This window comes from Protobothrops mucrosquamatus, unplaced genomic scaffold, assembly GCF_001527695.2.
Source record: "Protobothrops mucrosquamatus isolate PMUCROS unplaced genomic scaffold, P.Mucros_1.0 scaffold2420, whole genome shotgun sequence".
NCBI lineage: Eukaryota > Metazoa > Chordata > Lepidosauria > Squamata > Viperidae > Protobothrops > Protobothrops mucrosquamatus.
The window spans coordinates 301,484-319,526 of NW_015388492.1; the positions used below are offsets into that span (position 1 = coordinate 301,484).

General features: G+C 41.8%; 1 protein-coding gene across 1 annotated transcript; it reads left to right on the forward strand.

Annotated features, from left to right (window-relative positions):
- The first annotated feature begins 418 nt into the window (after positions 1–418).
- Positions 419–14,623, forward strand: PPIF (peptidylprolyl isomerase F). The gene is made up of 6 exons (XM_015824935.1): positions 419–613; positions 7,641–7,671; positions 9,897–9,985; positions 10,655–10,751; positions 12,265–12,340; positions 14,301–14,623. Exons 1-6 carry the CDS (start codon positions 419–421, stop codon positions 14,431–14,433), a joined length of 621 nt encoding a protein of 206 aa, XP_015680421.1. The 3' UTR covers positions 14,434–14,623.
- Positions 14,624–18,043: the final 3,420 nt, after the last annotated feature.

An 18,043-nucleotide genomic window follows, 5' to 3' on the forward strand; every position in this document is an offset into this window, starting at 1 on the left:
TTTCTTTCTCCACCCTTCCCTTCCCCTCCTGTCCCCCTCCCTTCCTTCTTTTTCTTTCTTTATTTCTTTCTCTCTCTCTCTTTCCTCCCTCCCTCCCTCTTTTCTTTCTTTCTTTCTTTCTTTCTTTCTTTCTTTCTTTCTTTCTTTCTTTCTTTCTTTCTTTCTCTTGCTTTTTCTCCTTCCTTCCTCCCCTCCTCCTCCCTCCCTTCCTTCCTTCCTTCACCCATCCTCCCCCTGCAAAAGCGAAAGCAACCCTTCCCTTCCCTTCCCTTCCCGGCGGGGGCGCTGCGGAGCCAGGCGGGGGAGGGCTTATAAGGGCTCCCAGCGGGCCGGCCTGGCCAGTCGCCTCCGGACCGCCTGGACGCCGCTTCTTCCTCCCGCGTCTCCTCCTCCTCCTCCTCCTCCTCCTCCTGCCGGGATGCTGGCGCTGCGCTCGGCCGGACGCCTCTCGCCGCTCTTGCGGGCGCAGGGAGGGCCGGGCACCGCCGCCTCCCGGGCTGGCAGCGCTTGCCGGGCTTGCAGCAGCAGCAGCAGCGGCGGCGCCGGGCGGAACCCGCGGGTCTTCCTGGAGGTGGGCGCCGACAACCAGCCGCTGGGCCGCCTGGTGCTGGAGGTAAGGCGGGCGGGAGCGTCCAGATGCCCTTGGGATGCCCTCCGGGGCCCTCCGGGCTTTGCGCGCCGCCTTGCGGGGGGGGGAGAGGGGGGGTCCTCGGCTTAGTGGCCGACTCGCTTAGCGACCGTTCCAAGGGAGCGACGGCCCTGATAGGGTGGCCAGGTCTGCTTCTCAAAAAATAGCGGACAAGCGGGGGCGGGGGGGGTGTTAAGTAGTAAAAAAAAAAGTAGACTGTACAGCTTTAGATTACGCACCATTTCATCCTAAAGCTTTTGAATAAAAAAAAATTGTCCACTATTTTGTGGAAAAAAAAATAGTGGACATTTTTTTTATTCAAAAGCTTTAGGATGAAATGGTACGTTAATCTAAAGCTGTACAGTCTGCTTTTTTTGTGAGCTGTACAGTCTACTTTTGTGAAAAAAAAAATAGTGAATATAATGTGAAAAAAGCGGACTGTCCGCTCAAATAGTGGACACCTGGCAACCCTACTTGAAGAAAGGGGAAAAAAACAAAACCTGACTTAAGAGGAGAAATGGGAACCCTAAAGCAGTGAGATTGCATTTCCCCTGCGCCGAAATTAGGAGTAATCTTTAATCGAGCAGAAATTAATTAATGGGTTTAAAAGTCAAGCCGCCTAAAGGCCAGGATGTGATGCTCTGATAACGTGGGAATCGGGGAAGAGAGAGAGAAGGGCACAAAATGGTTGTTGGCTCTGTTGTACAAATAGTCCTCGGCTTGCAACGGTTCACTTAGTGACGGTTCAGAGTTACAACGGCACTCAAAAAAAGGGACTTGGAACTGTTTTTCACACTTACGACCGTTGCAGCATCCCCAACGGTCTTGTGACTTCCGTTCGGAGGCTTGGCAACTGACTCGCCTTTATGACGGCTGCCGCAGTGTCCCGGGGCTCACGCGATTCCCCCCTTTGGGTGACCTTCTGACAAGCCAAATTCAAGGGGGGGAAAGCCGGATTCGCTTAACGACCGGGTGACTCGCTTCACGGCTGCAGTGAGTTCCCTTAACAATCGTGGCAGGAAAGCTGGTGAAATAAGGCAGAACTCGCTCGGCGAACGTCTCGCTTAGCAGACAGGAAAATTCGGGGCTGAGTTTGTGGTCGTAAGTTCGGGGTGACCTGTATTCCCACCTCCCCAGTTCAGCACGAAGCATCCTCGGCTTTTCTGGCTGCCTCCGGGCTATCATAGTTTGCTGGAGACGGTGGCTCTCTACGCGCCTTGCTTTTGATCGTGTTTGCGCCCACTTTTTGCTCTGAAATTGCAGGCTGCTGACTGTAAATTGGGTTTTGTTTTGGGTTTTTTTTTGTCTTTTGACAGCCGTCCTTGGGGTAGATTGGGCCAAGGGGAGAACTGTACCACGGGGGGGGGGGGTGTTGAGCCTTTGCTGAGGCACTTGACCACTAGGCCATGCTGTCAACGGGCTTGCCTATAAAGGAGAATATTTGTAGCTCAGGGTTGATGTGAGGGGGTCCTTGGTGCTCTCTGAGCTTGTTTGGTTTTTTTTGCAGACGTTTCATGACCCAACTAGGTAACTTCATCAGTGCCAGAAGGGAGGGGGGCTTGCGGAGAGGAGAAGGAGAAGGAGGAGAAGAGAAAGAAAGAAAGAGAAAAAAAGGGAAGGAAGGAAGAAGGGAAGGAAGGAAGGAAGGAAGGAAGGAAAGAAAGAAAGAAAGAAAGAAAGAAAGAAAGAAAGAAAGAAAGAAAGAAAGAAAGAAAGAGAAAGAAAGAAATGAAGGGCTGTGGGGTCCTTGGTTCTCTCTGAGCTTGTTGTTTTCTTGCAGACGTTTCATTGCCCAACTAGGTAACATCATCAGTGGTGGAAGGGAGTGGGGTTTATGGAGGAGAGGAGGAGGAGGAGGAGGAGGAGGAGGAGGAGGAGGACGATGACGACTGTGGGGTCCTTGGTGTTCTCTGAGCTTGGTTGTTTTCTTGCGGTTAAAAGTACTGGGTTGATCCATTGTAGTAGTCAGGATCTTCTCTCACCCCAAATACCTCCTCCTCCTGACACCCCAGGACCCGCGAGAGACTCGAACGAACAAAAGAGCGCCTGCAAAGTACTGGGTTGACCCATTGTAGTAGTCACGATCTTCCCTCCCTCCCTCCTCCTCCTCCTCCTGTTACTGACAGGAACCACGAGTTTAAGCTTGCTTGTTTTCTTGCGGACGTTTCATGACCCAACTGGATAACGTCATCAGTGCTAGCCAAACATCTGCAAGAAAACAAGCAAGCTCAGAGAGCACCCAGGACCCCACAGTCCTCCTCTTCCTCCTCTTCCTCCTTCTCCATAAAGACCACTCTCTTCCAGCACTGATGACAGCCAGCCACGCTGGCTCAGGAATTCTGGGAGTTGAAGTCCACAGAGTCATATAAGAACCAAGGTTTCCCCCCCACCCCCACCCCTGCTTTAAGGAATGGAATTGTGTCCAGGCTTTTTCCTTTTTCTCTTTCCTCAACTTAAGATTTGTAACTGGTTGGGGCTGCCCTTCTCTCTATGTGGTTGGCAAAATAGTTTAATGTTAAATATTAAAATAGTCTGCCAGTTATTCTCTTCCGTATGTGTTTTGCCAGTTGGCGGCAGTCAGGCTATTTGGTCCCTGTTCTCTCTCCATCCCATAATACCAGCACTAAGCAGGCCTAGAAATAAGAGATTTCACAAATCTCCATGCTGAACAAAGTTCACTACGGTACTTCAGAGGGCAAAATACACCCGAAAAAGAAGTCAACAGCTCAATTTCAGAGAGAATTTACTCCATTCTTATTTTATTTCTGGATTAAGCTGATCCGTTTTAATTTTTTAATTCTTCTTCTGATTCTTAAAGAGTTTTACTATCATTTTTGACTTCAATCCTACCACTTGTTGGAGTCACATCTTGTTGCTTATTACATTTTCCCAACAAAACAGCACAACTCTTGAGTTTGAGGTAAGGCATTCCATCCTTGAAGAGGAATTAGGATTTTTTCCCCCCAACTACAGGATATATAATAAAGGTAAAATCAAAGCTACCTGTGGGACATTAAGGGTGGAGTCGTAATCCCATTTCTTTATTAAATGCCCCATCCTGTTTAGAGGGAATTTAGGACTCCCTAGTTGTTACTTATATGTAAGGGTGTAGGTCGATACATATGTTGTGTATGGTATGTTTTAAATGTGTGTTATGTATGTTTACACTTTGAGAGGAAGCAACTAAATTTCAATTTTTAATGTGTGCCAGGAAAAAAATGACAATAAAGGTTATCTAATCTAATCTAATCTTCCTGCATTAATCCATAAAATGTAAACAGTTACAAAGAGAGGCCAACATTCCAGAATAAAGGCTACGTTTTGATCCGATCTGGCCCTGAAATGTTCATTTGCCCAAGGAAAATGCAAGGAAGTTGTCAGAGTGATGCTACTTCTATTGGGCAAAACACCTTTTAAAATTGTGTGCAGATATGGATAGGCTCACAATGGAAATGAAGGACAAGACAGAGTCAGATTATTTTGAAATCTTGGACAAATTTTATTATTGGTGTGAATCAAGGAGGACTGTTCGGGTTATAAGCTAGTGTTAAGATAGAAACATATATAATTGTAGGTTAGTATATAGAGACACAAATTAGATATTGTATTGATAGAAAAATATTTATGTACGTACAGTATATATAGAGATCAAGAATTATATGTATGAAGAGGAACAAATTTTTAGAAATATTTATACTGGAATGTTGCGTTATGTCCATCTTTGTTTTAATTGTATTATAAATAAAAAACTTTTTTAAAAAAATATGTATTGTACAAAGCACTTCTTTAGTGATATATATATTCAGATTAAATTTCAGCCCTATGCTGAATTCCGTTGAATTATTTCAACTATTCTCTTCTATACCTTGTTTTTGGAGATAGAATAGAATAGAATAGAGCTGGAAGGGACCTTGGAGATCTTCTAGTCCAGCCCCCTGCTCAAGCAGGAGAACCTATATCGTCTCAGACGGGTGGATGCCCAGTTGGTTTTATCTTTGGAATACACCCTCCAATATACCCTATGGATTGTGCTTGCTATCTTTATCTCCCTGGCCGTTCTAGTCATAGTCCATCTTGTCCAGATCTTTCCCATGACTAGATCCCTCTTCTTTACAGAGGCATTGGCAGGAATAAAAAGCCAACGTTGTGTGGTTGCAGTGCCAGCCTTGCCCCTTTTGTATGTGCATGTAGTGGATCCGTGTACAAAACAAGCGCTAGTTGTGTGCCAGCCATGACGTGATGGTGACCCGGTCCCTAGTCAACACCTCCTTGCTGTGGCCACCTGGACTTGTTATCTCTTTGGGCTAATTGGCCAGCAAAATAAAATTAGTTCTTCCAACTAAATCAGGGGTCTTCAAACTTGGCCCTTTGATGACTTGTGGACTTCAACTCCCAGAATTCCTCAGCCAGCATGGCTGGCAGAGGAATTCTGGGAGTTGAAGTCCACAAGCAGGGGTCTTCAAGCTTGGCCCTTTGATGACTTGTGGACTTCAAATCCCAGAATTCCTCAGCCAGGCACGATGGCTGAGGAATTCTGGGAGTTGAAGTCCACAAGTCATCAAAGGGCCAAGTTTGAAGACTCCAGAACTAAATGCATTTCTTATTCAACTGATTTAAAGGAAGCTTGAAAAGCCCCTTTGAAATTTTTCAAAAATTTTGAAATATCTTTTATTTTATTTTTTTATTTTATTTATTTTATTTTATTTTTTTATTTTATTTATTTTATTTTATTTTATTTTATTTTATTTTATTTTATTTTATTTTATTTTATTATTTTATTTTATTTTATTTTATTTTATTTTATTTTATTTTATATATCCTCAATTCCTGATCCCTTCCATCCCATAGACTGTCAAATAGCTTCTCTTCTGGGAGGATTTTAAATATTTCATTTAGTTACCTGCGTGTATACTCAGACATATCAAGATTATTCTTAGACACTTTAAAATATTCTTGGAATTTTTTCCCCCCTCACCTTCGGTGGCATGATTCTGAATGTTTGCCACCTCGTGTGTAAGGCAATTTTCTGGGATGTTCCTTCCCTGACTCATTTGCTGATGTAATGAATTCACATGTAAATACTTGCAGGATCACACCCATGTCTCAAGTGTGTTGTTATGCCTTATGTCACCAACCCACCAGGTGACACATTCAAATGGCTGTGAATAACCATTTAGAAAAATGTCACATGCTATTTATTAAGCTGAGCAAGGCTGTGTAACGGCTGTGGTCAATAAATGTTTGCATTAGAGATTGGAATGTCTCAGCCAAAACTTTGAGCTTTTAGATGTTTTTGTAGGCCCATTGCCAACTCTTTCCTTCAGTCCTTGGGTTACACAAAATAAATCTACAATATTTGTAGAGGTTTGCTTTGGAGGCTATTTTAACTAAGACAGATGAGCTATTATTTTTTATGAATGAGAATGTCACCATGCACACTGCAGAATCTTTGCCTCTGATGTTTGGAAATGAAAGCTTTATCGCCGTTGTCTTCAGTTTGAGGTTGTCCTCTGGACCAGAGGACCCCAACCTTTGGGGCACCACGGACCGGTTCCGTGGAGAGAGGTTTTTCCACGGACCGGAGGGGGCGTGGTTTTGTGTGTTGTCTGCATCCCGCGGATGGGGCTTTGCTTGTTTGTGCAGACCGGTTGCTGGCATGCCACGGCCCGGTACCGGTCCACGGACCCGGGATTGGGGACCCCTGCACTGGACGACACATTTCCCAAAATCGTTGGATGTTAGAAATGTTTGGGGGAAGTTTGTCCTATGCATTTCAAAAATTCCCCATAAATATAGGTTAGCATGTAATAGGCGAAATCACACAATACAGGTAAGTCCTTGACGTACAACCACAACGGAGCCCAAATTTTCAGTTGTTAAGTGAGAGATTTGTTAAAAATTAAATGTTAAGTGAATCAGGCTTCCCCCGTTGACTTTGCTTGTCAGAAGGTTGTGAAAGGAGATCACGTGACCTTGGGACACCGCAACGGTCATAAGTATGAATCACTTGCCAAGCGTCTAAATTTGGATCACGTGACGACCACGGGGGAGGCTGCCACGGCCGTAAGTGTGAAAAACGGTCCTAAGTCGCTTTTTTCAGTGCCGTCGTGACTTTGAACGGTCACTAAATGAACTGTTGCAAGTCAAGGACTAGTTGTACATTGTGTTAGGGCTTTAAATACACAATACATCATGAATCTTTAGGTATACAGGTGGGCCTCAACATAGGACGACGATTGAGACCGAACCTCCGTTGTAAAGCAAGGTGGTTATTAAGCGAGCCACTCCTCGTTTTACGACCTTTTCCCCCACGGTTGTCAAGCAAATCTGGCAACGGTCGTAAAAAACAATGCTGGCGATCAAGTGTCCGAATTTTGATCACATGATCACAGGGGATGTCACAATGGTTGTTAAAGTGTGAGGATCGGTCATAAGTCGCTTTTTTCCAGCGCCCTTGTAACTTTGAACAGTCACTAAACAAACTGTTGCAAATTGAGGACTAGCTGCAAACTACAAATGCAATATGTAAACGGAGCAGCTGGAAGGAAGAACGTGTTTGTGCAAATCTTAAAAAAAACCAATAGCTAAGATAGACTATGATTCTGTAGGTATTATTGGTTCGTAAAATTATAATTCAACCGGTTTTTCTCTTTTCTCTCCAGGAGCAAATACAGCCAAACTAATAATTACTGAATTAATGTGTTTTATATTTCAGACAAAATAAAGTTGCTGTGTTTTTATATTTCAGAGTCTACATTTTTAGCTGTCTCCCTGGCGTAGGACTTTCTTAGAAAGCGTAGTCTTGAAACCGATGGTTTAAAACTGTTTCGTTTAAAGGCTGGGGGGAGGGAGTTAGAATTTGACCTGTAATTTTAGAGTATTTTCAGGACTCGAATTCATTCTGCAATCTCCTACTAAACTGTTAAGACTCTGTGTGGTTTACTTCTGAAATACGGGCCTATATTTCATGAGGCTAATGTGTGTTTTTATACTCTCCTTTTTCTTCGGATAGCTAAAAGCTGATGTGGTGCCAAAGACAGCAGGTAAGACATTCCTTAAATTATGTTTTTAAGGTTTGCTCGGAGATCATCTCAGCAAGAAAATGAAATGCTTTTAAATAATGAATGAATATTTTCTTCGGGCACAAACGGCAGAAACAAAATTCCTTTTGGTTCCTCTCCCTTACTTGTAGTATGTGGTTGTTCTCCTTGGTTTAGGAGGCTCTGATTCCGCGCTCTAGTTAAAATTTTAAGGATGCTTAAATAAGCATAGGTAATTGTTTATTGATCCTGTACCCAAAGACTGGAAGCCCAATAGGGACTTTTTGCAGAGAGGAGAACAGACTGAATTGAGGATTTATAGATCTAGGGATTAAAAAGATTTTTTTTTTTAAGAGAGGGAAAAGAACAAGTTAGCAAAGAGCAAATTTGGGGGGTGTTTTCTTTCCTTTTTTATACTTTGTCTTGAAAAATTCTGGGTGGATGGATAGATGATGGATGATAGATGGACAGATGGATCATTAGACAGACGGATGGATGGTGGATGATAGAAGATAGTAGATTGATAGATGGGTGATTGATAGATGATTGATTGATAGAGATAGATAGACAGACAGACAGATTGATAGATAATAGGTAGATAAATAATGATAGATAATGATAGAGATAATAGATAAATAGATAAATAGATGATACATAATGATAATGATAGATAATGATAGAAGATGATAGATAGATAATAGATGATAGATAATATAGATAGATAGATAATGATAGATGATAATGATAGAGATAATGATAGATAGATAGATAGATAGATAGATAGATAGATAGATAGATAGATAGATGATAGATGATGACAGATGATAGAGATAGATAGATAGATAATGATAGAGATGATAGATAAATAGGTAATGATAGATAGATAGATAGATAGATAGATAGATAGATAGATAGATAGATAGATAGATAGATAGATAGATAGATAGATAGATAGTCTATCCAACTAGATAGGGAGGGAGGGAGGGAGGGAGAGAGATGATAGACAGACAGACAGACAGATAGTTGGATAGAAAGGTAGATGGATGGATAGGTAGGTAGGTAGGTAGATAGGTAGGTAGATAGATAGGTAGATAGATAGATAGATAGATAGATAGATAGATAGATAGATAGATAGATAGATAGATAGATAGATAGATAACAATAGAGATGGTAGATCTAGATCAGTGTTTCTCAACCTTGACAATTTTAAGGCATGTGGACTTCAACTCCCAGAATTCCACAGCCAGCATTGCTGGCTGTGGAATTCTGGGAGTTGAAGTCCACATGCCTTAAAATTGTCAAGGTTGAGAAACACTGATCTAGATAGACAGACTGACTGATTGATTCCATAGACAGATAATCCTATACCCAGGACTTCTGCTTTTTGATGGTCATGTTGGACCCGTGCAGCCACCTGAGATGTACAACCCAAAGTGCCTGGGGCTGTCAACCCTAGACGGCCTGTGGTAATATTAAAAAGTCCCCAAAGTAAAAAAAGCGAAGAAGGAGGGCGGAGACGGAGAAACCAGGAAGCGACAGAGGAAGCCGTGGGGTTTTCTTGCCGTTTACGGAGAAGACTAAAACCTCGCTCCACATTTTGACCTGGTTGTTTTGGATTGTAGCTCGTCGTCATCCAGAGCAGAACATTTCCTGGTCTAGTGCCACAGAACATGCAGATGCTCTTGCTGGCGTGAACCTGCTGTGAACCAAGTTCTGAATGTGTGAACGACAGGTGGTTAAAAAGTGTAATATGCCCCATGGATTTCAGATAGGCCAGTGCTTAGCAACTCAGAAGAGCAGGCAGAAGAGCATAAAAAAGACTGTTAACCCCATATCTGTGGCTCTGTATAGGTTCATGTGTGTGCGTGCTGGGGCAGAATAGATTACTGTGTTTAACTTATTCTAAATATTGCTTTAGTACCGCACAGGGGGTCCTTGTTTAGTGACCGCCATTGGGAAGCGCTTGCTAAGGGAATGCTCACTGCGTTTATGATCTGCCTTTTCAGTTTTCCTTTGCTTTACAGCCCTGCAAAGGTTGTGAAACATGAGGACTGGTTTTTAAATCCCTGCTGTAACTGTGAATGGTCCTTAAACAAAGCGGTCACTAAACAAGGACTACCTGTATATTTTGTTTGTCGTGGCTGCTGCAGCCCTTGCAATGCTTTATCGCATCATGGAGGTCTCTTTCCTCAGTAATGTTGCTTATTATTTCCCCCCCCCCCCATTAGAAAACTTCAGAGCCTTATGCACGGGAGAAAAGGGATTTGGCTACAGAGGATCCACCTTCCATCGAGTGATACCTTCCTTCATGTGCCAGGTAATATAACCCCAAATGTCCATTTTGCGAAGTTACCGTGAAAAAGACAAGTGACTGTGTGTAATAGGGCGAAAGGCACCTTAACGGCTCTGGGGTGCCGTGCCTGGATTGTGCAGGGGTGAAAGAGGTATCGACCCATTCGTTGGGCGAATTAGGAAGTCGCAAAACCCAGTCCCAGAACTTTTAGCCATTAAATAGAAAGGATTATATGGAAGCAAAGTTCTGTAAGTTGCATGGACATATTGTCTGGTATCTTGGTCCGTGCTACTTGCCCAATATTTTAAGCAACGTTTCATTCGTCTGTTCACCAGAAGCAGCCTGGAATTAAGGAGAAACTTCCTAACAGTGAGGACAGTTAACCAGTGGAACAGCTTGCCACCAGAAGTTGTGGGTGCTTCATCACTGGAGGTTGAGACTAGACAGACACTTGCCTGAGATGATATAGGTTCTCCTGCTTAAGCGGGGGGCTGGACTAGAAGACCTCCACGGTCCCTTCTAACTGATATTCAGAACGGTATAGGGACTCCTGCTTGAGCAGGGGGGGCTGGACTAGAAGACCTCCGAGGTCCCTTCCAGCTCTAGTCTGATTGATTGATTGCTGGGATTGCTATTGTTTAATATATGTGTGTGTGATTTGACACAAAACATGATTTTTTTTTCTCCTCCCAGGCTGGTGACTTTACTAATCACAACGGCACGGGAGGAAAATCTATATATGGCAGTCGCTTTCCGGATGAAAATTTCATTCTTAAACATGTTGGACCTGGTAAGCAAGTTTTCCCGTCCGTCATTCTGGACGTCAGCATGCGATTGTTATAAAACTGAAGTCTCAGAATTGATTTCATGGTTTAGGCAGCCACTTCTGAGACCAGATATAAAAAGAAGGGGAGTGGCAGAGACCTGGGGGCGGAGTCAAAAGAGGAATCAACCTAGAATCCCTATGTAGCCACAAGCACACTGAATCCAACCTCCCTGGAAATCCATTGACCCTTATCCAACTCCAATCAAATGTTAACTCTAGGTTTAAAAGATCCTTGTGCATAAACATTATAAGCAATACATTAATTGAAGAGGACCTTCACAATGTGGACCTGATCTTTCATGCCCGACAACAACTTTTAATAATGGCGAATGTTCAAAACCGATTCAGATATCACTTTAAGATAAGTGAAAACCAACGCTAAAGTCTGCTATTAGAATAGGATAGGATAGGATAGGATAGGATAGAATAGAATGCAGAGTAGAGTAGAGTAGAGTAGAGTAGAGTAGAGTAGAATAGAATAGAATAGAATAGAATAGAATAGAATAGAATAGAATGTAGAGTAGAATAGAATAGAATAGAATAGAATAGAAAATAGAATAGAAAATAGAATAGAAAATAGAATAGAAAACAATGAATAGAATAGAATAAAATGCAGAGTAGAGTAGAATAGAATGGAATGCATAGTAGAGTAGAATAGAGTAGAATAGAATGGAATAGAATAGAATAGGAATAGAATAGAATAGAATAGAAAATAGAATAGAAAATAGAATAGAAAATAGAATAGAAAATAGAATGAATAGAATAGAATAAAATAGAATGCAGAGTAGAATAGAATAGAATAGAATAGAATAGAATGCAGAGTAGAGTAGAATAGAATAGAAAATAGAATACAATAGAATAGAAAATAGAATAGAAAATAGAATGAATAGAATAGAATAGAATAGAATGCAGAGTAGAGTAGAATAGAATAGAAAATAGAATACAATAGAACAGAAAATAGAATAGAATAGAACAGAACAGAACAGAGCTGGAAGGGACCTTGGAGGTCTTCTAGTCCAGCCCCCTGCTCAAGCAGGTTATATTGGTGGTTATATGCAAAAGCAACATTCAGCTTTCTATTTTTCGACTGGTTTGATTTGAAATCCATACGTGTTCTAGATCAAGGCAGAGGTAAAAACGGTCATTAGTCACTCTTTCCGGTGATGTTACAACTCTGGACGGTCATTAAATGAATTGTTTGTAAGTCAAGGACCGCTCATAACTGATCCTCCTTCTGAAGGTCCTCAGAGAAAGGCCACTATCTGATTCTCCCAGCAAATGTTTGTGAGTTTGAGCTCCAACAACAGGCTGCATTGTGACCTCTTGGGGAATTGCATTCCCTAAGCTTGAATACAAGATGCACACACACACAATAAAACCCACCAAAGAAGAGGCTTCATGGGGAAATCTCCCTCCATAAATGGGCTGTTCTCTGCTTTTGTTTAGCCAAGTTAAATTGCTCTCTTGTTTCTTGCAGGTGTCCTCTCAATGGCCAACGCCGGTCCCAATACGAACGGATCTCAGTTCTTCATTTGCACGGCCAAAACCGATTGGTAAGCCTTGAGGAATGCCTAAAATGTAACTCTTAAAATGTTCGTTCTTAAATGTACTCAATTTGATTGATTGACACTTGGAATATCCAGTTTTGGTCACCCCAACACATAAACAGATGTTGAGGTTTTGGAAAGAGTGCAGAGAAGAGCAACAAAGATGATCAGGGGACTGGAGGCTAAAACATATAAGGAACGGTTGCTGGAATTGGGTATGTCTAGTTTAATGAAGAGAAGGATGAGGGGGGACATGATAGCAGTCTTGCAATATCTCAGGGGCTGCCCCAAAGAAGAGGGAGTCAAGCTATTCTCCAAATAGCTTCTGAAGGCAGGACAAGAAGCAACGGATGGAAACTAATCAAGGAGAGATACAACTTGGAAACAAGGAAAAAAATTCCTAACAAACCGTGTTACTAACAACTGTGGCAAGAAAGGAAAAATTCACTTAACCCCTGTCTCACTTACCAACATCAATTTTCAGCTCCATCGTGGTTGTAATTCAAGGACTCCCTGTACAATATACGAGATTAAAATATTAAGGTTAAAACCCTGATAAAATCACCATAACACGGCGCCATAGAATCGTAATGGGATAGCTACTATAATTTGATATCCGTGGAAGCTTAAGTGTCTTAACTGCTGCTCAGCTCAAGTGCCTTCAAATTTTCTAAGGAAACATTCTCCAACTAGTTGATCATTAGCCATTGGTGCTTTCACAATACAGTCTTGAGTTGACCAGGATCTCCTTTCCGTGACGCCAAACACAAAAACAGGAGGATGCCAAAGTAACTAAAACTCTATTCTTCCTACAAACGGTTGGGTACACACGTGCAGCGTAAGAGATAAGCAGTGACCTGGGATGGAAAATTCAGATGAAGCTTGCAAAGCACAGAGGCAGGTGGAGTGTTGCAGACAGAGCGATCTGTTTTTTATGAACTTGGATATTTTTCTGCCAACAAGTTTGAAGAGATGTGTGAAGAAGCAACCCATTAACCAGCTGGAGAGTCTGTATTTCTTGGACAGACATCTATCTATTTCATGGAGCCTAAATATCTCCCAATTGCTTGGTAACCTTGAAATGACTCAAGCTCTGCCTTTGTGTGTGTGTGTGTGTGTGTATGTTGGATCAAGCTACAGGTTTGGGTGGGTGGGAGAGAATCTGAGCCTTTTAATTTCTTTTTTAATTACTCTTGGTGTTCAAGAGAAGCCTACTATCCATCAAGATATCTTTGATGTCTTGATATGCACAAGTATAGTATAGGTGGAATCTTGCTCAATAGTAGTAACTGTGAGAGGGACAATCACTTGAATAAGAGCCAGCCGTGTGCTGCAGCTGCCAAAAAAGCCAACGCAGTGCTAGGCTGCATTAACAGAGGGATAGAATCAAGATCAGGTGAAGTGTTAATACCACTTTACAATGCCTTGGTAAGGTCACATTTGGAATACTACATCCAGTTTTGGTCATCACGATGTAAAAAAGATGCTGAGACTCTAGAAAGAAGGCACAGAAGAGCAACAAAGATGATTAGGGGACTGGAGGCTAAAACATATGAAGAACGGTTGCTGGAATTGGGTATGTCTACTCTAATGAAGAGAAGGACGAGGGGGGACATGATAGCAGCGTTCCAGTATCTCAGGGGCTGCCCCAAAGAAGAGGGAGTCAAGCTATTCTCCAAAGCGCCTGAAGGCAGGACAAGAAGCAACGGATGGAAACTAATCAAGGAGAGAAGCAATCTGGAACTAAGGAGAAATTTCCTGACAGAACAATTAACCCATGGAACAACCTGCCTCCAGAAGTTGTGGGTGCACCATCACTGGAGGTTTTTAAGAAGAGACTGGCCAGTCATTTGTCTGAAATAGTATAGGGTCTTCTGCTTGAGCAGGGGTTGGACTAGAAGATCTTGAAGGTCCCTTCCAGCTATGTTATTCTTCTGTTATTTGTCTATTTTTCTTTCTGTTGCAGGCTGGATGGAAAGCACGTTGTGTTTGGCCATGTCAAGGAAGGAATGGACGTTGTGAAAAAAATCGAAAGCTTTGGATCGAAGAGCGGAAAAACTTCAAAGAAGATCGTCATTACCGACTGTGGCCAGCTGTGATCATTCAACCTTTGACCTCGAAACGTCTTCTCTGAAGAATTAGAGATGCAAAAATAAAATTAAAAAAAAAATCCCTCAAACTATCTACTTAGAAATTTCTCAGAGACCACAGAAGAATCCATGAAGAATTCCACTTTTCCTTTGAACCACCTTGCACTCTTTTAATTTCAATACCCTCGTGTCCCTTTTTCACATCCAAATTAAATTTTCTAGCCAGTACTCGGTAGCAGAAAATGTGAGGATCATAGTTAAGTCGGATTAGCGCTTGCAATACGCTGCTGTTAGAATCTGAATGTAGGAATATGGTACCAGAACAACTAGAATATTTTTATTAACTGGCAAAAAAACAAAAAAAATGAAGGTTACTTTTTTCGGATGCAATGATGAACAACTGAACTCAAGCATCAGGAGAAAAAACTCTTGTGTACCCACTGGTTATATCCACTGTTATAAATATAGCAGGATGGCTGACCTCTATACTCAACGGTGTATTTCTCCTCTTACCATCCTGTCTGAGAACCAACGTTGCATTGCATTTTGGTTTATTTAAAAGTAGATTAAATACAGAGCTGGCAGGCTACTAGGCACAGATTTAAGGTTGTAAGTAGATGGATTACTAATTTGATTATTTGTGCTCTTAAGCTTGCCATGCTCAATTAAAAGAGGAATTCCAAACCCAGAAAGTTCCTTGGTTCGTGAGCCGTGAACTTCACAACAGATTTATCATCTTCCTTTTTTAAAAGAAATTCAGATTACTGTCCTGGATCTCCGCATTCAGTTTCACACCATAGATGTAGCATATGTTTAAGCAGGGGTCTTCAAACTTGGCCCTTTTATGACTTGTGGACCTCAACTCCCAGAATTCCTCGTGCCTGGCTGAGCAATTCTGGAAGTTGAAGTCCACAAGTCATAAAAGGGCCAAGTTTGAAGACCCCTGTGTTTAAGGCTGGTGGGCCACATCATTGTTACCATTTATCTCAGGAATCTAAAAGTAGGGTTCTGAAATCCCCAGAATCCGACAATGATGGAATTGCAGTCAGTGCTGCAAAATAGGAAATAGAAAAAATACTCTTTTATCTGTCCTTGCACAGTGGGGTTTATGATGAACTTGAATTGCTGGCGTAAGCGGCCATCTTGAAATCTGCTGAAGGCAAGCTGAGAATATCCATGCTGTCGACCGTTAAGCGATTGCACATTATCTCTGCGAAGGGAGCAGTTAAAAGCCATATCTGTGTGTCTTCTATCAGATCCTAAAATGTGACGATCCTCCTTATGTGAATTTGTAACTCTGCAGTGGTCATCCCAAAAGGTGCTTTTTCACTGGGCTTTCTTGTTTTTCTTTGAAGACGTTTCGCTTCTCAGCCAAGAAGCTTCTTCAGCTCTGACTGGATGGTGGAGAATGGAAGGACGTCATCGATCTCCAGTCCACAACACAAGTCTTTTCAACACTTCCAAAAAGGCTCCACACCCATTTGCACTACTCAGTAATGACCTTGAGGACACAGGTAAACTTCCAAGAGGCCTCAACGACTCCCCAAAAGAAGGCAAATGACCAGCTGTCTACAAGGAGTATAAATCTTTCCATTCCCCACCATCCAAGTCAGAGCTGAAGAAGCTTCTTGGATGAGAAGCAAAACATTTTCAAAGAAAAACAAGCAAGTCCAGTTACTCTTGAAAAAGCACCTTTGGGACAACCCAGACCTGGATGACGGAGAATGTAATGGTCATTTCACTGAAGTTACAAAATGCAGCAATGTACAGGTATCCTCAACTTACGACCGTCCTCAAAGTTAACAACCATCACGTTATCCCTCCCTCTCGATCCCATGATTGTGATTTCAGCCCTTGGCAACCGGCTCGCTTACAACAGTTGCGGTGTCTTGCAGCCGCACGATCACAGGTGACTTCCGACAGACAACGTCAATGCGGAATCTGGCAAGGGACGTCGCAGTTCACACAATCGTGTGGTGTCTGGCGTCACAACTGTGGCAGGAAAAGGTTACAACATTGCGTGCAGTCCGAGCAAGCCATTGAACGGTGAATTTTTTTGGTCTCAAGTTACAGTCGCGGGTTGAGGACTACCTTTACGCAGAAAAGTGTTACAACAAATACGATACCTTAATTGATGAATTTCTCATTCTTGGAAAGGTGTTTTTGAACCTGTCAGCTCGTGTCCTCTATCAATAATACGTGGCATTTTTGTAACATGTTTGTTTAAGTGTGTAATATATTAAATACCTTTGATAGGAGAAAATGGCTTTCTGTCTTTCTTAGGCTAAAGAGACGCAGTTCCTTGAATCCTGCAAAGAAACGCCAAAGCAATGTCTTGGTTTTATATATGTGTATATCTATATAAATAAAAATGTAAATGTTCGTTTGTTCAAAATCTTAAATCTCCTAAAGTTCTTCACCGATTGCTTTGAAATTTTGACACAACGTTGCATTCGAATACGCGCGTGTTTTTATATACCTATATTATATAGATGTCACACCTGTGACAGGTAAAAACATGCTTTTTTTGAAAAACCGCCATCTGGATGTAAAAGCAACACACGCTTTTACCAGACTGAGCCACAGCAACGCGTGGCTGGGTACAGCTGGTATATATATATATTTGAAGCTTCCGTCTTTTTTCAAATTACCATTTTTATTAGACAAAAATACACAAAGAAATAGTAGGAAAGAAAAGGGAAGGAAAGGAGAAGTGTGGAAAAGAAAAAAACATGAGTTTTTTTGAGTTCCGACTCCCTCCGATGCAGTAGAATAAAACAGTAACCTCAAATTTTTTTTTAACTTTTATAAACTAGGCATTTCTACAACAACAAATCTATCTTAAAAACCCAAAACCAAAGTTTCATTTTTCTTTCCCCGACTTCAAGCAACTTCTTGTTAAGATGATTTAATTTTGTGAGCCTAGGGCCCAGTTCTCAAAAGAACTTTCTTACTCTCCCTTTACTTTCAGGATCGGACGTTTCCTTTCCACAGTTGTACACTTTCCAAATATATTATAGCTGTAATTATCATAATAGCTACACAACTTGGTTTAAAACAGGGGTCTTCAAACTTGGCCCTTTTGGGACTTGTGGGCTTAGAAACCGTTTTGACAGCATCAGAACTTGCAAGTTGCTCGTTTTAGCTATTAATTTTGCTTTCTCGGAAGAATCATGATGCTTATTGTTAAGTTTTACTAAAGAAGTAAATGTGCACACTGATCTCCAATGAAGGTGTGACTCTGTGACATTTTTCTGGTCTGGTGTTTTTCAACCTTTTAAGGGGTGTGGACTTGGACGGCCTGGGGAATTCTGGGAGTTGAAGTCCACACAAGTTTAAGGTTGCTAAGGTTGAGAAAGGCTTCTCTAGGCTAACTGTTCCATACACTAAAGCAATTAGGAGCCAACACTAAAACCTGTTAATCAGAAAAGATGCAATAAGCTCCTTTCATTAACAACATTGTATGTATGTATGTATGTATATTTTCTCTCTACCTCTCAATGTACTGTATATATATATCTGTCTGTCTCTCTCCATCTCTATATATCTCTATAGCTATCTGTCTGTGTCTGTCTATCTATCTATCTATCTATCTATCTATCTATCTATCTATCTATCT